Source organism: Grampus griseus (genome assembly GCF_964374135.1).
Source record: "Grampus griseus genome assembly, chromosome: 6".
Classification (NCBI taxonomy): domain Eukaryota; kingdom Metazoa; phylum Chordata; class Mammalia; order Artiodactyla; family Delphinidae; genus Grampus; species Grampus griseus.
Window position 1 is genome coordinate 22,821,314 of NC_139000.1, and position 24,623 is coordinate 22,845,936.

General features: G+C 40.3%; 1 protein-coding gene across 1 annotated transcript in view; it reads left to right on the forward strand.

Annotated features, from left to right (window-relative positions):
• Nucleotides 1-24,089, forward strand: part of TXNDC8 (thioredoxin domain containing 8) — a gene marked incomplete at both ends in the record, with an annotated part of 34,783 nt that extends 10,694 nt beyond the window's left edge. The window contains 2 exons of the mRNA XM_082656872.1: nt 23,039-23,104; nt 24,027-24,089. Coding sequence (XP_082512998.1) covers nt 23,039-23,104; nt 24,027-24,089 — 129 coding nt within the window. The remainder of the gene's footprint in view (nt 1-23,038; nt 23,105-24,026) is intronic.
• Nucleotides 24,090-24,623: the final 534 nt, after the last annotated feature.

Sequence of the window (24,623 nt, forward strand, 5' to 3'; positions counted from 1 at the left end):
TTTTTTTTTTTAGATTCCATGTATATGTGTTAGCATACGGTATTTGTTATTCTCTTTCTGACTTACTTCACTCTGTATGACAGACTCTAGATCCATCCACCTCACTACAAATAACTCAATTTCGTTTCTTTTTATGGCTGAGTAATATTCCATTGTATATATGTGCCACATCTTCTTTATCCATTCATCTGTCAACGGACACTTAGGCTGTTTCCATGAGCTGGTTATTGTAAATAGAGCTGCAGTGAACATTGTGGTATATGACTCTTTTTGAATTATGGTTTTCTCAGGGTATATGCCCAGTAGTGGGATTGCTTGGTCGTATGGTAGTTCTATTTTTCGTTTTTTAAGGAACCTCCGTACTGTTCTCCATAGTGGCTCTATCAATTTACTTTCCCACCAACAGTGCAAGAGGCTTCCCTTTTCTCCATACCCTCTCCAGCATTTATTGTTTGTAGATTTTTTGATGATGGCCATTCTGACTGGTGTGAGGTGATACCTCATTTTTGTTTTGATTTGCATTTCTCTAATGATTAGTGATGTTGAGCATTCTTTCATGTGTTTGTTGGCAATCTGTATATCTTCTTTGGAGAAATGTCTGTTTAGATCTTCTGCCCATTTTTGGATTGGGTTGTTTGTTTTTTTGAATATCGAGCTGCATGACCTGCTTATAAATTTTGGAGATTAATCCTTTGTCAGTTGCTTCATTTGCAAATATTTTCTCCCATTCTGAGCATTGTCCTTTCATCTTGTGTATGGTTTCCTTTGCTGTGCAAAAGCTTTTAAGTTTCATTAGGTCCCATTTGTTTTTATTTCCATTTATCTAGGAGGTGGATCAAAAAGGATCATGCTGTGATTTATGTCATAGAGTGTTCTGCATATGTTTTCCTCTAAGAGTTTGATAGTGTCTGGCCCTACATTTAGGTCTTTAATCTATTTTGAGTTTACTTTTGTGTATGGTGTTAGGGAGTGTTCTAATTTCATTCTTTGACATGTAGCTGTCCAGTTTTCCCAGCACCACTTATTGAAGAGGCTGTCATATTTCCATTGTATATTCTTGCCTCCTTTATCAAAGATAAGGTGACGATATGTGAGTGGGTTATCTCTGTGCTATCTATCCTGTTCCATTGATCTATATTTCTGTTTTTGTGCCAGTACCATACTGTCTTGATTACTGTAGCTTTGTAGTACAGTCTGAAGTCAGGAGCCTGTTTCCTCCTGCTCCATTTTTCTTTCTCAAGATTACTTTGGCTATTTGGGGTCTTTTGTGTTTCCATACAAATTGTGAAATTTTTTGTTCTTGTTCTGTGAAAAATGCCATTGGTAGTTTGATAGGGATTGCATTGAATCTGTAGATTGCTTTGGGTAGTATAGTCATTTTCACAATGTTGATTCTTCCAATCCAAGAACATGGTATATCTCTCCATCTGTTGGTATCATCTTTAGTTTCTTTCATCAGTGTCTTATAGATTTTTGCATACAGGTCTTTTGTCTCCTTAGGTAGGTTTATTCCTAGGTCTTTTATTCTTTTTGTTGCAATGGTACATGGGAGTTTTTCCTTAATTTCTCTTTCAGATTTTTTATCATTAATGTATAGGAATGTAAGAGATTTCTGTGCATTCATTTCGTATCCTGCTACTTTACCGAATTCATTGATAAGGTCTAGTAGTTTTCTGGTAACGTCTTTAGGATTCTCTATGTATAGTATCATGTCATATGCAAATAGTGACAGCTTTACTTCTTCTTTTCCGATTTGGATTCCTTTTATTTCTTTTTCTTCTCTGATTGCTGTGGCTAAAACTTCCAAAACTATGTTGAATAATAATGGTGAAAGTGGGCAACCTTGTCTTGTTGCTGATCTTAGTGGAAGTGGTTTCAGTTTTTCACCGTTGAGAATGATGTTGGCTGTGGGTTTGTCATATATGGCCTTTATTATGTTGAGGTAATTTCCCTCTATGCCTACTTTCTGGAGGGTTTTATCATAAATGGGTGTTGAATTTTGTCAAAAGCTTTTTCTGCATCTATTGAGATGATCATATGGTTTTTCTCCTTCACTTTGTTAATATGGTGTATCACATTGATTGATTTGTGTATATTGAAGAATCCTTGCATTCCTGGGACAAACCCCACTTGATCATGGTGTATGATCCTTTTAATGTGCTGTTGGATTCTGTTGGCTAGTATTTTGTTGAGGATTTTTGCATCTATGTTCATCAGGGATATTGGCCTATAGTTTTCTTTCTTTGTGACATGTTTGTCTGGTTTTGGTATCAGGGTGATGGTGGCCTCATAGAATGAGTTTGGGAGTGTTCCTCCTTCTGCTATATTTTGGAAGAGTTTGAGAAGTATAGGTGTTAGCTCCTCTCTGAATGTTTGATAGAAATCTCCAGTGAAGCCATCTGGCCATGGGCTTTTGTTTGTTGGAAGATTTTTAATCACAGTCTCAATTTCAGTGCATGCGATTGGTCTGTTTATATTTTCTGTTTCTTCCTGGTTCAGTCTCGGAAGGTTGTGCTTTGCAGAGAATTTGTCCATTTCTTCCAGGTTGTCCATTTTATTGGTATGTAGTTGCTTCTAGTAATCACTCATGATCCTTTGTATTTCTGCAGTGTCAGTTGTTACTTCTCCTTTTTCATTTCTAATTCTGTTGATTTGAGTCTTCTCCCTTTTTTTCTTGATGAGTCTGGCTAATCGTTTATTAATTTTGTTTATCTTCTCAAAGAACCAGATTTTAATTTTATTGATCTTTGTTATCATTTCCTTCATTTCATTTTCATTTATTTCTGATCTGATCTTTATGATTTCTTTCCTTCTGCTAACTTCGGGGTTTTTTTGTTCTTTCTCTAATTGTTAGGTGTAAGGTTAGGTTGTTTATTAGAGATGTTTCTTGTTTCTTAAGGTAGGATTGTATTGCTGTAAACTTCCGCCTTAGAACTGCTTTTGCTGCAATCCATAGGTTTTGGGTCGTTGTGTTTTCATTGTCATTTGTTTCTAGGAACTTTTTGATTTCTTCAGTGATCTCTTGGTTATTCAGTAGCATATTGTTTAGCCTCCATGTGCTTGTAATTTTTACAGATTTTTTTCCTGTAATTTATATCTAGTCTCATAGCACTGTGGTCAGAAAAGATACTTGATATGATTTCAATTCTTGTAAACTTCCCAAGGCTTGATTTGTGACCCAAGATATGATCTATCCTGGAGAATGTACCATGAGCACTTGAGAAGAAAGTGTATTCTGTTGTTTTTAGGTGGAATGTCCTATAAATATCAATTAAGTCCATCTTATTGTCATTTAAAGCTTGTGTTTCCTTATTTATTTTCATTATGGATGATCTGTCCATTGGTGAAAGTGGGGTGTTAAAGTCCCCTACTATGATTGTGTCACTGTCGATTTCCCCCTTTATGGCTGTTAGCATTTGCCTTATGTATTGAGGTGCTCCTTTTTTGGGTGCATAAATGTTTACCATTGTTATATCTTCTTCTTGGATTGATCCCTTGATTATTATGTAGTGTCCTTCTTTACCTCTTGTAATAGTCTTTATTTAAAATCTGTTTTCTCTGGTATGAGAATTGCTACTCCAGCTTTCTTTTGATTTCCATTTGCATGGAATATCTTTTTCCATCCCCTCAGTTTCAGTCTGTATGTGTCCCTAGGTCTGAAATGGGTCTCTTGTAGACAGCATATATACTGGTCTTGTTTTTGCATCCATTCAGCCAGTCTATGTCTCTTGGTTGGAGCATTTAAGCCATTTACATTTAAGGTAGTTATCGATATGTATGTTCCTATTACCATTTTCTTAATTGTTTGGGGTTTGTTATTGTAGGTCTTTTCCTTCTCTTGTGTTTCCTGCCTAGTAAAGTTCCTTTAGCATTTGTTGTAAAGCTGGTTTCATGGTGCTGAATTCTCTTAGCTTTTGCTTGTCTGTAAAGGTTTTAATTTCTCTGTCAAATCTGAATGAGATCCTTGCTGAGTAGAGTAATCTTGGTTGTAGGCTTTTCCCTTTCATCACTTTAAATATGTCCTGCCACTCCCTTGTGGCTTGCAGAGTTTCTGCTGAAAGATCAGCTGTTAACCTTATGGGGATTCCCTTGTGTGTTATTTGTTGTTTTTCCCTTGCTGCTTTTAATATTTTCTCTTTGTATTTAATTTTTGATAGTTTGATTAATACGTGTCTTGGCGTGCTTCTCCTTGGGTTTATCCTGTATCGGACTCTCTGCACTTCCTGGACTTGATTAACTATTTCCTTTCCCATATTAGGGAAGTTTTGAACTGAAATCTCTTCAAATATTTTCTCAGTTCCTTTTTTTTCTCTTCTTCTGGGACCCCTATAATTTGCATGTTGGTGCATTTAATGTTGTCCCAGAGGTCTCTGAGACTGTCCTCAATTCTTTTCATTCTTTTTTCTTTATTCTCCTCTGCAGTAGTTATTTCCACTCTTTTATCTTCCGGGTCACTTTTCCATTCTTCTGCCTCAGTTATTCTGCTGTTGATTCCTTCTAGAGAACTTTTAATTTCATTTATTGTGTTGTTCATCATTGTTTGTTTGCTCGTTAGTTCTTCTAGGTCCTTGTTAAACGTTTCTTGTATTGTCTCCATCTATTTCCAAGATTATGGATCATCTTTACTGTCATTCCTCTGAATTCTTTTTCAGGTAGGCTGCCTATTTCCTCTTCATTTGTTAGGTCTGGTGGTTTTTACCTTGCTCCTTCATCTGCTGTGTGTTTCTCTGTCTTCTCATTTTGCTTACCTTACTGTGTTTGGGGTCTCCTTTTTGTAGGCTGCACATTCATATTTCCTTTGTTTTTGGTGTCTGCCCCCAGTGGCTAAGGTTGTTTCAGTGGGTTGTGTAGGCTTCCTGGTAGAGGGGACTAGTGCCTGTGTTCTGGTGGATGAGGCTGTATCTTGTCTTTCTGGTTGGCAGGTCCATGTCTGGTGGTGTGTTTTGGGGTGCCTGTGACCTTATTATGATTTTAGGCAGCCTCTCTGCTAATGGGTGGGGTTGTGTTCCTATCTTGCTAGTTGTTTGGCATGGGGTGTCCAACACTGTAGCTTGCTGGTCGTTGAGTGGAGCTGGGTCTTAGCATTGAGATAGAGATCTCTGGGAGATCTCTTGGGAGATCTCTTGGGAGATCTCGTCATCTCTTGACTGCATCCCTCCCTTCTGTGCCAGGCCTTTATTCTTCATTGATCCTTTTTCAAACCTGGTGTTTCGACCCTTGTTGTTTTTGCCACCCAAGCTACCATTCCCTATTAGTAGTTCTCTGATTTTCCTCCAGGGAACCAAGCCCTTTCTAGTTCTTAGTCCATGTACTTCCTAGGATTCTATCTCTAGGTCCAGACAAATCAGTGAACTCCATCCCCATCAAGAATGGGCCCTTCATTCCATTCAAGCCAATCCAAGCCCAACCAGAGCTAATTCCAGGGCTTTGCTTAAGCAGCTAGTACAATCTTTTGATTGTACTAAACTTGAACTTGGAAAGATATGATGCTCAAGCTATTACATAGCTGGCTTGCCACCATAGGGAACCTAAAAATGAAAGCCCCATATAGAGGAAAGCAGAGTCAGGCCAACTGGTGCCCATGGCATTGATTGAACCCTGAATCTATCCATGCCTGAAGTCTGAACTACCCCCATAAATTCTGCAGTTATGTAAACTTTGGGTTGCTTTTTCTGTCTTTTGCAACCAAAACATTTCTTTTTTTTTTTCCTTAAAATCAGAAAGATGATTTTAATCTTATTTCTCAATAAAATAACATACATTTGTAAAGCAAACAATTTTATGAATATTTCTCTAAAGGCTTTCTGGAATTCCTAAAGGAAATTCATCTATTTTAGAAAGAAAATTCCAAAGAATAATGGAAAACAACATAAAATTATCAAGTAGCCTCCTCCCCCTACAACACACAGTAATCATTCTGGTACAAAGCACTTTTTTTTTTTTTAATACAGCAGTTTCTTATTAGTCATCAATTTTATACACATAGGTGTACACATGTCAACCCCAATCGCCCAATTCATCACACCACCACCACAACCCCCCCACAGCTTTCCCCCCTTGGTGTCCACACGTTTGTTCTCTACATCTGTGTCTCAATTTCTACCCTGAAATCCGGTTCATTTGTATCATTTTTCTAGGTTCCACATATATGCATTAATATACGATATTTGTTTTTCTCTTTCTGACTTACTTCACTCTGTATGACAGTCTCTAGATCCATCCACGTCTCTACAAATGACCCAATTTCGTTCCTTTTCATGGCTGAGTAATATTCAATTGTAATATGAGCCACATCTTCTTTATCCACTCGTCTGTCGATGGGCATTTAGTTTGCTTCCATGACATGCCTACTGCAAATAGAGCTGCAGTGAACACTGGAGTGCATGTGTCTTTTTGAATTGTGGTTTTCTCAGGGTATATGCCCAGTAGTGGGATTGCTGGATCTTATGGTAATTCTATTTTTAGTTTTTTAAGGAACCTCCATACTGTTCTCCATAGTGGCTGTATCAGTTTACATTCCCACCAACAGTGCAGGAGGGTTCCCTTTTCTCCACACCCTCTGCAGCATTTGTTGTTTGTAGATTTTCTGATGAAGCCCATTCTAACCGGTGTGAGGTGATACCTTATTGTAGTTTTCATTTGCATTTCTCTAACAATTAATGATGTTGAGCAGCTTTTTATGTGCTTCTTGGCCATCTGTATGTCTTCTTTGGAGAAATGTCTATTTAGGTCTTCTGCCCATTTTTGGATTGGGTTGTTTGCTCTTTGAATATCGAGCTGCATGAGCTGTTTATAAATTTTGGAGATTAATCCTTTGTCCGTTGATTCGTTTGCAAATATTTTCGCCCATTCTGAGGGTTGTCTTTTCGTCTTGTTTATGGTTTCCTTTGCTGTGCAAAAGCTTTTAAGTTTCATTAGGTCCCATTTGTTGATTTTTGTTTTTATTTCCATTACTCTAGGAGGTGGATCAAAAAACATCTTGCTGTGATTTATGTCAAAGAGTGTTCTTCCTATGTTTTCTTCTAAGAGTTTTATAGTGTCCAGTCTTACATTTACGTCTCGAATCCATTTTGAGTTTATTTTAGTGTATGGTGTTAGGGAGTGTTCTAATTTCATTCTTTTATATGTAGCTGTCCAGATTTCCCAGGACCACTTATTGAAGAGGCTGTCTTTTCTCCATTGTATATCCTTGCCTCCTTTGTCAAGATTAGTTTACCGTAGGTGCGTGGGTTTACCTCTGGGCTTTCTATCTTGTTCCATTGACCGATGTTTCTGTTTTTGTGCCAGTACCATATTATCTTGATTACTGTAGCTTTGTAGTATAGTCTGAAGTCAGGGAGTCTGATTCCTCCTGCTCCGTTTTTTTCCCTCAAGACTGCTTTGGCTATCTGGGGTCTTCTGTGTCTCCATACAGATTTTAAGATTTGTTGTCCTAGTTCCATAAAAAATACCATTGGTAATTTGATAGGGATTGCATTCAATCTGTAGATTGCTTTGGGTAGTAGAGTCATTTTCACAGTATTGATTCTTCCAATCCAAGAACATGGTATATCTCTCCATCTGTTGGTACCATCTTTAATTTCTTTCATCAGTGTCTTATAGTTTTCTGCATACAGGTCTTTTGTCTCCCTAGGTAGGTTTATTCCTAGGTATTTTATTCTTTTTGTTACAATGGTAATTGGGAGTGTTTCCTTAATTTCTCTTTCAGATATTTCATCATTAGTGTATAGAAATGCCAGAGATTTCTGTGCATTAATTTTGTATCCTGCAACTTTACCAAATTCATTGATTAGCTCTAGTAGTTTTCTGGTGGCATCTTTAGGATTCTCTATGTATAGTATCATGTCGTCTGCAAACAGTGACAGTTTTACTTCTTTTACAATTTGTATTCCTTTTATTTCTTTTTCTTCTCTGATTGCCGAGGCTAGGACTTCCAAAACTATGTTGAATAATAGTGGTGAGAGTGGACATTCTTGTCTTGTTCCTGATCTTAGAGGAAATGCTTTCAGTTATTCACCATTGAGAACGATGTTTGCTGTGGGTTTGTTGTATATGGCCTTTATTATGTTGAGGTAGGTTCCCTCTATGCCCACTTTCTGGAGAGTTTTTATCATAAATGGGTGTTGAATTTTGTCAAAAGCTTTTTCTGCATCTATTGAGATGATCATATGGTTTTTCTTCTTCAATTTGTTAATATGGTGTATCAAATTGATTGATTTACATATATTGAAGAATCCTTGCATCCCTGGGATAAATCTCACTTGATCATGGTGTATGATCCTTTTAATGTGTTGTTGGATTCTTTTGCTAGTATTTTGTTGAGGATTTTTGCATCTATATTCATCAGTGATATTGGTCTGTAATTTTCTTTTTTTGTAGTATCTTTGTCTGGTTTTGGTATCAGGGTGATGATGGCCTCATAGAATGAGTTTGGGAGTGTTCCTTCCTCCGCAATTTTTTGGAAGAGTTTGAGAAGGATGGGTGTTAGCTCTTCTCTAAATATTTGATAGAATTCACCTGTGAAGCCGTCTGGTCCTGGACTTCTGTTTGTTGGAAGATTTTTATTCATAGTTTCAATTTCATTACTTGTGATTGGTCTGTTCATATTTTCTATTTCTTTCTGTTTCAGTCTTGGAAGGTTATACCTTTCTAAGAATTTGTCCATTTCTTCCAGGTTGGCCATTTTATTGGCATAGAGTTGCTTGTAGTAGTCTCTTAGGATGCTTTGTATATCTGTGGTGTCTGTTGTAACTTCTCCTTTTTCATTTCTAATTTTATTGATTTGAGTCTTCTCCCTCTTTTTCTTGATGAGTCTGGCTAATTGTTTATCTTCTAAGAATAAAATTCTAAGAATTTTGTTTATCTTCTCAAAGAACCAGCTTTTAGTTTTATTGATCTTTGCTATTGTTTTCTTTGTTTCTATTTCATTTATTTCTGCTCTGATCTTTATGTTTTCTTTCCTTCTGCTAACTTTGGGTTTTGTTTGTTCTTCTTTCTCTAGTTCCTTTAGGTGTAAGGTTAGATTATTTATTTGAAATTTTTCTTGTTTCTTTAGGTAGGCTTGTATAGCTATAAACTTCCCTCTTAGAACTGCTTTTGCTGCATCCCACAGGTTTTGGATCGTCATGTTTTCATTGTCATTTGCCTCTAGGTATTTTTTTATTTCCTCTTTGATTTCTTCAGTGGTCTGTTGGTTATTTAGTAACGTAGTGTTTAGCCTCCATGTGTTTGTGTTTTTTACTTTTTTTCCCCTGTAATTCATTTCTAATCTCATAGTGTCGTGGTCAGCAAAGATGCTTGATATGATTTCAGTTTTCTTAAATTTACTGAGGCTTGATTTGTGACCCAAGATGTGATCTGTCCTGGAGAATGTTCCATGCGCACTTGAGAAGAATGTGTAATCTGCTGTTTTTGGATGAAATGTCCTATAAATATAATTAAATCTATCTGGTCTACTGTGTCATTTAAAGCTTCTGTTTCCTTATTTATTTTCATTTTGGGTGATCAGTCCATTGGTGTATATGAGGTGTTAAAGTCCCCCACTATTATTGTGTTACTGTCGATTTCCTCTTTTACAGCTGTTAGCAGTTGCCTTATGTATTGAGGTGCTCCTATATTGGGTGCATATATATTTATAATTGTTGTATCTTCTTCTTGGTTTAATCCCTTGATCATTATGTAGTGTCCTTGTCTCTTGTAACATTCTTTATTTTAAAGTCTATTTTATGTGATATGAGTATTGCTACTCCAGCTTTCTTTTGATTTCCATTTTTCTGGAATATCTTTTTCTATCCCTTCACTTTCAGTCTGTATGTGTCCCTAGGTCTGAAATGGGTCTCTTGTAGACAACATATATATGGGTCTTGTTTTCGTATCCATTCAGCAGGCCTGTGTCTTTTGGTTGGAGCATTTAATCCGTTCACGTTTAAGGTAGTTCTCGATATGTATGTTCCTAAGACCATTTTCTTAATTGTTTTGGGTTGGTTTTTGTAGGTCCTTTTCTTCTGTTGTGTTTCCTACTTAGAGAAGTGCCTTTAGCATTTGTTGTAGAGCTGGTATGGTGGTGCTGAATTCTCTTAGCTTTTGCCTGTCTGTAAAGCTTTTGATTTCTCCATAGAATCTGAATGAGATCCTTGCCGGGTTGAGTAATCTTGGTTGTAGGTTATTCCCTTTCATCTCTTTAAGTATATCATGCCACTCCCTTCTGGCTTGTAGAGTTTCTGCTGAGAAATCAACTGTTAACCTTATGGGAGTTCCCTTGTATGTTATTTGTCATTTTCCCCTTGCTGCTTTCAATAATTTTTCTTTGTCTTTAATCGTTACCAATTTGATTACTATGTGTCTCGGCGTGTTTTCCTTGGGTTTATCCTGTATGGGACTCGCTGTGCTTCCTCGACTTGGGTGGCTATTTCTTTTCCCGTGTTAAGGAAGTTTTCTACTATAATCTCTTCAAATATTTTCTCTGGTCCTTTCTCTCTCTCATCTCCTTCTGGGACCCCTATAATGTGAATGTTGTTGCATTTAATGTTGTCCCAGAGGTCTTTCAGGCTGTCTTCATTTCTTTTCATTCTTTTTTCTTTATTCTGTTCTGCAGCAGTGAATTCCACCATTCTGTCTTCCAGATCACTTATTCGTTCTTCTGCCTCAGTTATTCTGCTATTGATTCCTTCTAGTGTAGTTTTCATTTCAGTTATTGTATTGTTCATCTCTGTTTGTTCTTTAATTCGTCTAGGTCTTTGTTAAACATTTCTTGCATCTTCTCCATCTTTGCCTCCATTGTTTTTCTGAGGTCCTGGATCATCTTCACTATCATTATTCTGAATTCTTTTTCTGGAAGGTTGCCTATCTCCACTTCATTTTGTTGTTTTTCTGGGGGTTTATCTTGTTCCTTCATATGGTACATAGCCCTCTGCCTTTTCATCTTGTCTGTTTTTCTGTGAATGTGGTTTTTGTTCCACAGGCTGCAGGACTGTAGTTCTTCTTGCTTCTGCTGTCTGTCCTCTGGTGGATGAGGCTGTCTAAGAGGCTTGTTGCAACCAAAACATTTCTAATGAATATATCTGATGTTCTCTCAGACTGCTCTCTTTTATTTATTTTATTTTATTTTATTTTATTTTACTTTTTTTCGGTACACGGGCCTGCCACTGTTGTGGCCTCTCCCGTTGCGGAGCACTGGCTCCGGACACACAGGCTCAGCGGCCATGGCTCACGGGCCCAGCCACTCCATGGCATGTGGGATCTTCCCGGACCGGGGCACGAACCCGTGTCCCCTGCATTGGCAGGAGGACTCTCAACCACTGCGCCACCAGGGAAGCCCTGCTCTCTTATTTTGTGGTCTAATTCGTGAAATTGGATATATTTACTGCTTCCAATTCTCATTTTCTACTCATTCCTTCACCCACTCTTGAAAGTCACTAAGAACCTTCCAGCACCTAGTTTAAAAAGCCATTTCTCAATCCTGCTCTTCCTTGATTACACAAGTGTCATTAACTAATCAACTTCTGTATTCTGGAAACTTCCTCCTTTTTTGGCTTCTATTGCTGATTCATCCCCAAGTTCTTCTGGCTTCTTTGTCTCCTGCCGTTCTCAAATATAAGTGTTTCCCAAGGCTCTGTCTTTTTTCCATTTTACCTCTCTCCCTTAGTAATTTCACCCCCACTTCTAGTTCTAGCTGTGAATACCTTTAACTTAAACAATAGCCCTCCTCACCCCCAAGTTCACGCCAAAGTTTTGTTCTCTTTTCCAAATAAATCCTTGCTCCCTGTATGCCATTCCCTTATTTAAAAGTTGATACCTGTCCCCCTCCATTGCCTTCAGAATCAAGACTAGGCCCTTGTATTCAAGTCTGACTTTAAAATTTCTCCCTAATTTTGATCCAATCTACCTTTCCAAGCCCATTTTTGTTTGACTCAGATCTTAACTTCATGTAGTTGTCTCATATTCTTCTAAGCACTTGGAGTTGTTCATGTCTGATTTGAAACCCCAGGGCCTAGGAGAATCCCCCGTCAATAGAAAATATTTATTTTGTGTTTGACTAATGAGGAAGTGAACAAATGAATGAATGAGCAAACAAGTGAAGCCTTCTGTCTTTCCCCTGCATCCCCCCGCAGCTTTGCCTCCCCTTCCGATTTTGTCCTCGTATTAATCTGACTCAGAGGAAATTTCTGTCCAGCTCAGAATAGCTTTCTGGTTTCATCCTTTCTGCAGAAGATACTGCTTAATGGCTCAAAGGTTGTTCTCTGTTTTAGGAAACAAAACTTTGTGTTCTCAGTTGATTATGTGTCTAGGCTCTCGAGCAAATCCATAGCTATGCTTTTGATATAAGGCTTGGCCCGGCTTAGTCTCGGTTCTCTCTGGAGGTGTAAGAGCCCTCACTTGTAGGTGGAGAGACCTCCTATAATCAAGTATTTCTGAACTTGTGTCTACAGGGTATGGATCCTTTTGAATTAATGGAATACAATGCCTGTATTCTAGGGATCATTAAGGATCTCAAATTGGAATTTTATGCCAACTAGCTAATGGAAAATAAAATCAACTGAATTGATGACAATGTCCATTAAACTGATCTACCTCCCTGTAGTCTAATTCCAGAGTCATCCAGCAAGCCTCTAACTATAACATGGATATCCATGTCCCAAGAAATTTTCTTGAGAATGGAATTTTTCGTTGAATAGCATTAACTTAGCATGGCGGTTATAGTTAATTTTTTTTTAAAAAAAGAAAACTTGAGATTATTTATGTCATAATATCAAATGAGTCTACTTCTAAATTTCATTTGTAGTTATATGTAATCATATCTCCAGAAGGATTCATACCTGGATCAATTTAGATATCATTTGAAAACCTGTGGAAAAGATTTGTAACGGTTGTTCCATTTGACAAAGAATATCAATCTTCAGTGCATAAGACAAAGGCACAAAAAAAGGAGGTGGGAGAGGTAATAAAGACACAGTATTACAAATCTTTTCCCTCTTTGGACTCCACCCCCAGAATTGGGTAGCTGAACAGCCCTGTAGGGCTTCTGCAAGGTCGCCATTTCTAACCATTACATCCAGAGCTGCAGGCGAACTATGAGACCTCTGAAATTCCCCTCAGGCTCTACCTGTTAGTGGTCTGCACTGGAAAATCATTGGAACCAGAGGAAGTTTGGGGTGGCCAGGCCAAAAGACTAGTCCCTGTGAATTTCCCTCCTCTCTCAATAGAATTGACTATGAAGGCTGCCAGTGACGTTCACTGTTTCCCTGGGAATAGAGAAAAACTAAATATACTTCTTTGAGAGCACTTCTATAAACGTGCTCCTCTCTTTCTTCTGGGATGGCACAACTGAAAATTGGCTTATTGAAGCAGTTAAATACTATTTATCTAGTATTAAAAAAAACCCTAGAATCTAGCTTCGATGGAGTAATGTTATAAAAAATGTCTTTACATTTATGGTAAAGCATCTGGCAACAAGCCACTGTCCATTAATGCCTTTTAAAATGTACACTGTCTAAAAAGCCTTATATAATTCCTTATAGGACATAGAGTTAGGAGAATGTAGCGTTAGGAGAATGTTTGCCTCCCTTGAAAATATGATCAGCTTCCTCTCATTAGATCAGAAGACTTAGGGAATCCCTTGGGTTTCTGTTTCCATCGTTGCCAAAAATCTCAGGGTTACCTCCTCTACTCAAATACAATAGCCCCCTTACGTGCAGTTTCCTGGCATTTCCTAACTGCCGTCTCCACACTGGATCATCCTTTAATGGTTCTGTTATTTTATCTTGGCCTTGAGTCTAGCTCATTTCAAATATTCGCAAAATACATAGACTATAAACAAAATAAAACATTAAAAACCTAAAACAAATGAAGCTACATAATCATGACCTAGAGTCATGGTGGATGATGGGCCTTCCCTGATGCTGGAAGTTTTCATGAAGGGGTTAGATGAACATCTGGCTGGGATGCGCTATAAACAACAGCTATAATTATTTCACAGTTTTAGGGCAAAGGACAGCCAAAACAAATTCTAGGTAATAAATAAGGTGGGTTTGTTCTTTCCTGCTGTATTCCTTACTGTTTTCATCTAGGACATCACAGCATGTTCTAGTAAGATTCATTGTGGTTAAAAAAAGAAAACAAAAGAAAAAGAAAACAAAATGTGCATTCCTGTGGTGTCTGTCAGATGGGGCATCCAAAACCTTGGCTGATTTTTGTAACCAGAATAATACACTATATGCTATTATGAGTAGTTCATAAATTTGGTTTATAGGCCCTCTTAAAATCTGTAGACCCTCTTAAAATCCAGTGGAGACTATAAACTCTCTCTCCAGAAAAATATCCGTATAAACTGAAATGTGCATGTAATGCCTAGGGTATTCAATGAGCCTCTGAAGCCCATCAGTAGATCCTCTACGTGCATTACGTTGCTTCTAGCGAAAGTTGGTATGTCTATGTAGAGGAAAGGAAGACTAAAAAAGATTTAGCAAGTCTTGGCCAACTGCTTAAATATGGGCCAACTCTCAAAAGTTGCCTCCCTCTTTTCATTTTTTGATATGAGCGTAAGATGGTTTCCTAAAGCAGTTAGGAAAGATGGCAGTGATGGGATATGAGTACATAGATGATAATACATGAGCTATTAAAAAATGAGTAATTCAGAAGAACTGAACTCTCATATGGAGTGAGAAGAAGCTCTTGCCCTTTTATGTGTATGAATCGCAGGGCTCCAGCTGAGGTCATGGAAGTCATTTCCAGCAAGCACCCTCCTTGAAGTTGGTACAGAGATAAAAGGAATCCAAAGTAGGTGACACCATCTAGTGCTAGAAAGAGGACAGGCTTGGAAGCAGAGGTCCCGTACGCAGTGTCTTCAAGGGCCAGGCAGGGACAATAGGTGACACAGTAGGAAGTGAGGAGGAGGTGGTCCCTGGAGAATCACCCTCCCAAATGCTCTTTGTTCAAGTGCATAAAAAACAAGGTTTGACACACAGACACACACACACACACACACACACACACACCCGCAAAAGAGTGTCTGCGGCTGGCTTTTGCCATGTCTGGAGTCAGATGATTGTAGGTTGAATTCCAGGTCTGCTTCTTATTAGTGGGGGACCTTGGGAATGTGTCTTAACCACCTTAAGGCTCAGTTTCATTCTTTGTGAAACAGAGACAGTATCATGTGTCTTTGAACTATTGTCATAAAAATTTGTGATAATGTAAATAAAGTGCCCAGCACTAGTCTTTGTACATACTATAAAATGTAGCTATTATTAGAGCCCCAGGATCTAACTGTGCACCTATCTTCCTGAAAATGTCTGGGTAAATAGAAGTTTAGAAATGAAGGTTACCAGCGACCTGTAAAGCTCTTTTGAGTAACCATAGTATGCATTTAAGCTAAGTTATCTTAGCATTCAGGAGTCACCTACCAATGGTATTCAACCTTAATGGATTGTTTTAGTTACAGAGGGCTTCTGCATGAGGAGGAAAAGAAAAGAATTCTCATATAGTCTTCAGGGCTCTGAGGGGTGCAGATCCCCAAAAGGGGTTATATATCAGCCCCATAAGCAGCTGATACATTATCAGAGATTAATTGACTGGAGGAGGCAAGAACTAAGTGACATGAAGGGAAAGGCAGAGAAGTACAGCAACTATTTATCACCATTTAGCAACCTTTAGCACCATAGCTAAAGATGCAGCGCTCAGCTTTAGCAACGTACAGGCAGTAATTGTGTACCTCTTTTCTCCAGGGCAGGGATTTGGGTGAGGCAAGTGAGGCAAGATATTGCAGGTGTAGGGTGGAAACCTGTCTTTATTTGAATTTTTTTTTTTTTTTTCTGTACGCGGGCCTCTCACCGCTGTGGCCTCTCCCGCTGCGGAGCACAGGCTCCGGACGCACAGGCCCAGTGGCCATGGCTCATGGGCCCAGCCGCTCCGCGGCACATGGGATCCTCCCGGACCGGGGCACGAACCCGCGTCCCCCGCATCGGCAGGCGGACTCCCAACCACTGCGCCACCAGGGAAGCCCTATTTGAATTTTTGATGTTTCGTTTATCATGGGTTTTTTGCATTCAATGTTAATACTTTATAAAATATGTATTAAGATATTATTTATCGTAATTACTAAGTTTTTGGCATCCCTTAAATTTTCCACCCTAGTCCCAGCCCTGTTCTTCTCTGAATTTTAAATTGTTGAACTAAAGGAGTGTTTCATTCAGTGATTCACAGAAGGATTAACAAGACTCAACAGCATGTTATATTCCTAGCTAAGATTTATTACAGCAATAAACACAGAGTTAAAGCAGCAGGGAAGAAAGAAGGGTGTTGTTGGAGTCTAGAAAGGTCCAGCACAGAATTCTGATGCCCTTCCTTGTCCAGGGATACTTAGAAGAGTGTTCTCCCTGGCAGTGAACTTCAGGGACATGTGTGGAATGTCTCTGCCTAGGGATGCCTTCTTGGTTCTCTGGGTCTGAGTTTTTTTATGTGGGGACTGGTCACATAGATATATCTTGCTGAGCAACCATAGCTACACAACCAGCCATGACAATGGAAACTCAGGACCCCAACAATAAAACTAGGTGCACATCATCATTATTGACGTTTATGCAAAACAACTTGGCAAGCCAGCAATGGCATAGTCCATTGCTCCAGATACATGTAACCAAATCATCCATCACTAACACGAGGAACACTTGGAGGACCACATTACCCAGGGGTTGGTGATGGATCAATCGTGGTTCTCTTGGAGACACGCCAGGAATAAGCAACCACACCTGCTACATTAACTTTTTTCTCACATGGATTCATGTGGAAAATCAAAATGTCACCTTTATTAAAAGTAGCAGTAGGGCTTCCCTAGTGGCACCGTGGTTGAGAGTCCGCCTGCCGATGCAGGGGATGCAGGTTCGTGCCCTGGTCCGGGAAGATCCCACATGCCGCAGAGTGGCTGGGCCCGTGAGCCATGGCCACTGAGCCTGCGCGTCTGGAGCCTGTGCTCCGCAACGGGAGAGGCCACAACAGTGAGAGGCCCGCAAACCGCAAAAAAAAAAAAAAAGTAGCAGTAGTGCTAAATTGTAGTAATTGAAGAACATGGCTTGGATCCATGTCAAAAGATTTCCCACTTGTAGCCTAGATCTTGAGATGACACCCCCCCCCCACAGTAGAATCTAGGGCTGCAGAGGACAAACTTCCCCACCCAGGTGGAGGAGATACTGCTGCTTTTCATAACTATTTAGCCCCAAAAAGGGAGGACAGAGGGTCATAGCTTTCCAGAGCTATCTTTAGAAGGCAGATGTTAGGCTCACTTCAAATGTGCTTTGCAGAAGGACAGACCTGTCCCTCGAGCAAACACTCCCAAAAAGGGAGAGGAGTATAGGCATGAGCTCATGCCTTTGTCTGGGCTCAGCTGATAAGCACGCCTTTGAACTTGGGGAGAAGTGAAGGGATATAGGAAACAGGTATATTTTCCCAATAATAGACAGTTAAGCAGAAGGTCTAATGGAGGCCTGAGAACTAGAGTATATGCCATTGAAAGGAATGGCTCCAAAAGTATTTTTATCCCGAAGAACAAAATTCCATCCCACACTTGCAGTAATGGGCAGGATGACATCTAACCTGGCCAGAGTCCAAAATCACTTGTCCTATTCTCAGTGTAGCTTGAGATGAATTCCCACAACATTAGACTCATGCCTCTTATTCCCTTCAACAGAAAGCCACATTGTCCTGAGTGACTAACTCTCAGGCAGCTTCAGTTGATGGCATAGAATAAGGGTTGGCAAACTATGGCCCTGGGGCCAAATCTGACTCTCAGTTTTACTGGGACACAGCCATGCCCATTTAACTAATTACCTGCAGTTGCCTTCGCACTACAATAGCTGATTTTGTCGCAGGAAGGGGGAACCCCTTCCAGGGCCCGAGAGTGGGCTCTTGTCTAACGCTCGGAAATGAATTGTCCAAGGAGACACACGTGCTGACAAAGCAAGAGACTTTATTGGGAAGGGGAGCCCGGGTGGAGAGCGGCAGGGTAAGGGTACCCAGGAGAACTGCTCTGCCACGTGGCTCACAGTCTCAGGCTTTATGGTAATGGGGTTAGTTTCCGGGTTGTCTCCGGCCAATCATTCTGACTCAGGGTCCTTCCTGGTGATGTGCACATCGCTCAGCCACGATGGATTCCAGTGAGAAGGATTCTGGCAGGTTGGTAGCTCATATGGACTGGCGTCTCCTCTCTCCTTTCGACCTTTCCCGAATTCTTCCAGTTGGTGGTAGCTTGTTAGTTCCACGTTCCTTACCAGGACCTCCTGTTGTAAGATAACTCATGCAAGTGGTTACTGTCGTGCCTGGCCAGGACGGACGGTTTTGGTCAGTGGTTCCTCTAACAACTTGGGTAGACTTCTTTTTTTATATAAAAGGAAGTTTATGGCTGCATTATCATTATAAAAAATGGACTATATTTTTAATGTTATTATATAATTTATAGACTTCTATAGAAAAAACTTAGATTTACGTAAAAGTTGCAGATAGTACAGAGAGTTGATTTGAGTAGTTTTGACAGGAACGCTATGGCCTACAAAACCTAAAGTGGGTATTATCAGGCCCCTTACAAAAAAAGTTTGTCCACTCCTAACATAGAAGAAAAAAGCACTTTAGTCCTTATTTATGCTGCCAGTGTGCCAAGGAACAGATGCATAGGCAGTTTCTAAATCTGCTACTGGAAAATGAAAGTGGATTAGTATATGTTCCTGAAGTCTCACAACTGGAACAAGTTGAGAAAAAGGCCAGCATAGATTAGGGGAAAGTGAGTGAACAGATTGCTTTATATGCTCTTTTCTTAAATGCAAGTACATACAAATTCAAGCTGTTTGAAACAGACTATTTCGAAGGGACTGTGTCATCTTGGTTGGATTTTGCTCAACTCCAAAAACCTTAACTGACCTCCTTGCATTTGCAGAGTCTGCCCTGGGTGTTGTGAAAGTCAAAGAGGGGGTGTACAAATACCTGCAATGAGATGCAGAATGTTCTAGGGAAGGAACGGGTGTGGATGGAGTCAGAGAAGGAAGCCAAGATAGGAACAAACGGTGATTAACACTGTCCCCCTCTCAGCAGAAGGTTGAGGTACTTTTAAACGTTCTCTTGTTGGACATATCCTTTTCATCTTATTCATCAGTTTTAATGTCTTAATAAACCCTTCCTAAAGAAAAAGAACATCATACTATTTCACATTATAAACTTGTACATACATATACTTCCACAGCCATCCTCCAAGAAGTATCTTGTGTGGGTTGGTTGCTGGGTTTTTTGGTTCGTGTTGTGATGGTCGCTATTGCTTGGAGAATTTTGTTGCTGTTGTTGTTGTTTTTAACTCACTACAGAGGTCTGAAAATTGTTGAGCTCTCATACAGCTGGTCCAAACATAACTTCAGTGTTGACTCAACTAAATTGCACGTCAACTGGCCAACACATTTTATAGTTATTCTATGAGGACATCACTAGCCAGACTCCTTAATTTATGTTCTCAGAAGTCACTGTCTCTCCAGCCCCTTTGCATTTTCCCAGCGGCAGGAATAAACTCTTTGTAGGTGATTGAATGTCTCTGGCATACAGAACTGCATCTGGTTGCACTTGGGTGGTGGGTAATCAGAGGATGGGTTTCATTTTATTATTCTGTTTTTGTGTATGTTTGAAAATGTCCATGATAAAACTTCAGGGTTTTTTTTTTTTTTTTAACTGATCGTTGGCTATAGTTGGTTCTCTAATGCTGGAACAGCCACTCCATATTCCACTGGTCTTTGCAAACTGGAGCTTGTAATTTTCATTAGCAGTCATTGCTAGGGTGGCAGCCGTACATGAAAAATGAAGGCATTGAGAAGAACAAGGTAAACACTGCTTCCTAATGCTTCAGAGTGGAGCATGTGCTTGAGAGGTACAGCCAAACATTCAGGTTAAAATGAGAAAATATTTTGAGCAGAAATTGTATGCTAACGGCCTTGCATATATATCCTTTCCAAAGAAAGTTACTTATAAAATAAGCTCTTATCCGTAAGCTGCTCCTTATTTATTAACTACTTTTATTAAACTCCTATATGCAAAGGCCCATGCTAGACAGGGAGACACAAATATAAAATTTGTCTTTGGCAAATTGGACAAAGAAAGAATGAAATAGATAACACCTAATCCCCGAAACTTAACACAGAATCTTGGACCCGGACCTCAGTGACCAGAAATCACCATAGTTCAGCTCATTTCAGGCCTAACACCATTAATAGAGCACCTACTCTGGGTAAGGTTCTGGGCTAGATACTAAAACTATGGGCGGGAAAATAAAGTACAGTCCCCATCCTTGGTCTAGTGGGGAAGACAGATAACAAAATCAACTCTTTAATCGTGGAATGCACTAGAATAGTGGATACTATGAGATGACAGAGAAGGACTTCAGGGAAGTCTTCATGAGTTCAATCTTAAAGGATGCTTAAGATTAGCAAGTGATTTAAAGCTGGGAAGAAGCAGAGAGTTAAAAAATGTCACAGGTACGGGTCAGGAATTATTTGATAATCATATACACCAGTAGTATAAAATTGTAAAATTATCACTAGAATGTGAGCTCTGTGAGGGGCTTTTGTCTTGTTTTGTTCACCGTATGTCTGGCTTATGGTAGGCACTCACTAAGTATTTATTAAATGAATAAATAAATCCAACTATAAAGTGTTACTAGAGTCCAGAGTTTACGGTAGATAGTGACAGTGGAGCTAGAAAGGACAAGGTCGAGGAATTCTGGTAAAAAGCTTGGATTTTGGGCTTCCCTGATGGCGCCGTGGTTGAGAGTCCGCCTGCCGATGCAGGGGACGTGGGTTCGTGCCCCGGTCCGGGAGGATCCCACATGCCGTGGAGCGGCTGGGCCCGTGAGCCATGGCTGCTGAGCCTGAGCGTCCGGAGCCTGTGGAGCTCCGCAATGGGAGAGGCCACAACGGTGAGAGGCCTGCGTACTGCAAAAAAAAAAGCTTGGATTTTATGATGATGGAGAAACACTCAAGAATTTCCATAGAAAGCATGATGGGATGTGTGTTTTTGAGCTTCAAGGGGGAGAAGAGACCTCAGGGGCACAGACTGGAGAAAGAAACCAATTTGTAAGCTGTTACTAAAACCCAGAGGGAAGTTGATGGGGTAAAAATCCATGGAATTCAGAGACAAATTTAATGTCACCTAAAGCCACCCGAATGCCTAGCATGAAAAAGACTGGCAATACCAAGTGTTGTCAAGCATGTGGAACAACCAGAACCCTCATCCCCTGCTGGTGGAGTGTACATTGATGCAATCACTTCGAAAAACTGTTGGGTATCTCCTACTAAAGCTGAACTCAGTAGTCCCCCTTTCAGGTAGACAACAGAACCCAACAAAATGGGTGCTCATTTGCCCCCAGAGATGTCCCCACAAAGTTGTGGAAAAGGATTTTCCTAGCAGCACTCTTGGTCACAGCCAAAATGGATAAACTGTGTTATAGTCGTGCAACAGAGTACTAAAAATCGACACTGAAAAATGAATGTATGGCCATTACACAGGTGAATCTCAGAAACATCACGTTGAGTGAAAGAAGCCAGACACAGAAGAATACGCACAACATACCGCAGAATTCCATTTATAAAAGTTCAAAAACGGACTAAGCTCAGTTATGGTGAAAAATCCAGAACAGTGTTTGGCTTGGGGCACAGGGTGATGACTGGGAGCGAGGGACTAAAGCTCTATCTGCATCTTGATCTGGACATGGTTACACAAGTGGGCTGTCTTTTGTAATAACTCCCCAAACTGTATGCTGACATGTGTGCAATGTTCTGAATATATATGAATGTTTTAAGTGACCTCAGTTTCCTGGCTCAGGTACGAGGGTGGGTGATGGTGCCCTGTACTAGGCTCAGTGTATCTAAAAGGAAGAGGAGTCACATTCAACAGTAGCCAAGGCTCTTAGTGCACTTGTGGCTTCTGGCTGCCCAAGTCACAGCACAGGCATGCCACAACCCCGTGGTCATGGAAATCACCCCTCCCTGGAAATCTCCCTTCGGGCCTGTGCCTTCCTATTTCTAATACACTCATAGATTGTGCCAGCCCTCTGTGCAGGGCAGTGTCCTCCAAGGAGAGATGCCCATCTTTAGGGGCCCCCAATCTCTCTTTGGTTCCACAATGCTTTTTGGCAGTGGGAGAGATCCTAAGATAAGGAGGCATAATCAGATCCACTAGAGTTATTGCCATAAGAATGACAAAAATATCATCTTCTAGACCACTGGGGGGGGGGGACTGTCTAGAATTACATGGCGGTGGTCGTGGGGAACAGACACACCTTGGGAAATTCTCATCCCTTCTTTGCCAGTGCCTTTCTTCTGCTCACCTAGTACGTGTGCCCTTCACTGGAGTCAAGACACTCCTGAAGCAGAGGAGTAGAGGATAGAGACTCAGGAGGAATCTTGGACAGAGGGCACAAGGAAGGATAAACGGGAACCACTGCAAACATAGTACCTTTCCAGCTCCCATGGAGAAAGACAGACTGAGACTGGGGTGAACCCCAAGCCTCTCCCACCCTGCATTCCACCCCAGCATTGGTTAGAGACAAGGGACAAAGTTCCTTTCCAACCAGACCGAGCTGTCTAGAAAGTCCTAATACCCCCAAGCGAAAAAAGTATGCCCAAGCTCCCAACCTCCAGCCTCATGGAGGATGCCAAGTCTTCCTTTGCCTCACCTTGGTCAGGAGTTTCCTGGCAATGGGTTCAGTACTTTAGTCAGTTGGCTAAGCTTAGCATCCTTTTCCTGTCCCCAGCCAAGTCTGGTCATTCAGGTGGCCAAGCCCTGCCTATGTTATTGCCAGGACTTCTTGTCTTGGTACGTGCTCTAGCCTGAGAGGAGTATGAAACTCCCTTCATACCCTAGAGGCACCGTCCCGCTGCCACTGACTCTTAAGAAAGAGCCTTTTGCAGATCCTTTCTGACACCTTCCTCCCCTGGTGGCCAAGGCCAAGAGAACTATTTATAGAGGAGATGGCTACAAACCAGACAACCCAGATAAATCATGAAATTCTCCACCCACTTAGGTAACCCTATTCTCAAGAATCAAAAGAGCAATTTGCTGTTATAGAAGTGGATCCCTGAGCGAGCCGGTAAGTGAAACGGGATCAAGACAGACGCACAAGAGTGGGGTTTACCTTCAAGGAACAGAACAAACCATGATGCCCACAGGCACCATGCTGCTATAAGGGGAAGCAGAATCATTAGATGTGGGCATAGTTTCTTCTCTGCTGCACACTGAGCACTGAAGTTAGTTCTAGACTTTTCTAACCCCTGCCCCCAATGTCCTAACACCATTTCTGGCTGCTGAAACCTCCCTCACTGGAAACTCAAGTCTTCACCCAATCTCAGCCTCATTTTACCCACACTCTTCCTTCTCTCCACCCACCTCATACAACTGGTACTAAACTGATCATGAATAGTTAAGGGTCTCTAACTTCCATATTTCATCAAACATAAGATGTGCATTGACAGAGGCACCCTTATTTTATCTCCTACTGAAAAGTGTTCCAAATAAAATATACCATCCCCTGTGAAATGCATCCTGATTCAGAGATGTGAGAATTTGAAAAGAAAATGTGCTTCTATGAATCAGTTAATTAAACTACTATTACCTGGGCTAAGGTCAGGGCATGGGAAATCACAAGCCATTTGATTTCAGGGGATCATGTATATGAATTAACAAGCCCTCAAGATCAGTGTATAAACGCTCTGAGAAGTTTCAGTGATTGGGTTTCCTCATTTCCAACAACATGATATGTTTTAGATCTTAATTTAGAGGAACATCGTGGAGAATTATATAAATCTGGCAACATATTAGCATAAACAATTTTGAAAAGGTGCCAAATAATTAAAACATCAGAAATTTAATGTGTTTAATGTATGTTTAAAGTATCTTGCAGATGATGGAAATGAGTAGAGGATAAGTTTATAACCAGGAACAAAATTCCTCAAAGCTTCATCTTTGCCATGTTTGAACCAATAACTATTTCACCTTTGTGTATCTGTGAACAGATTTTTGAACTTTGTGGAACTGATGCTAAAAAACTGGAAGAAAAGATTCGAGAACTAATGTAAGCTGATCTCCAAGACAAGACATACTTGCAACGTTTTAAAAGGCCACCGTGATTGTGTTTGTGTTTTTATTTCCAGCAAACATTGTAGTGTTCTATTGATCTCTCTCCTAATGCTTTACAGGTTGAATCCCATATTGCCATCTCACTGCAAAAATTGTTGGAACTCTTGTGCTATCAGAGATTGTGGCATTTGCATTCTCTCACTTGGCCTTTCCACTTACTCTGAGCACATTCCTTACACAGCGTCCTTCACAGCAGAGGCCCTGCACAGCTAAGTAATACCAGCTCGGTGAGAAAGTTTTCCAGAGACTGTGGAAGATGGCATCCACCTCAGCAATGAAGAAACAAATAACTGTCTTATTGGCCTGGTGCACTCCAAATACATAGAGGCCTCTTCCCCATTGAGTCATTGTTTGTAGTACCAAATTCTCCAGTTATCACCTTATATTAGAAATGTGCCATTGGATAAAAGCACATATAAACAGCTATGCTTACATATATAAAAACTTATTACATGCTAGGCAATATGCCAAGC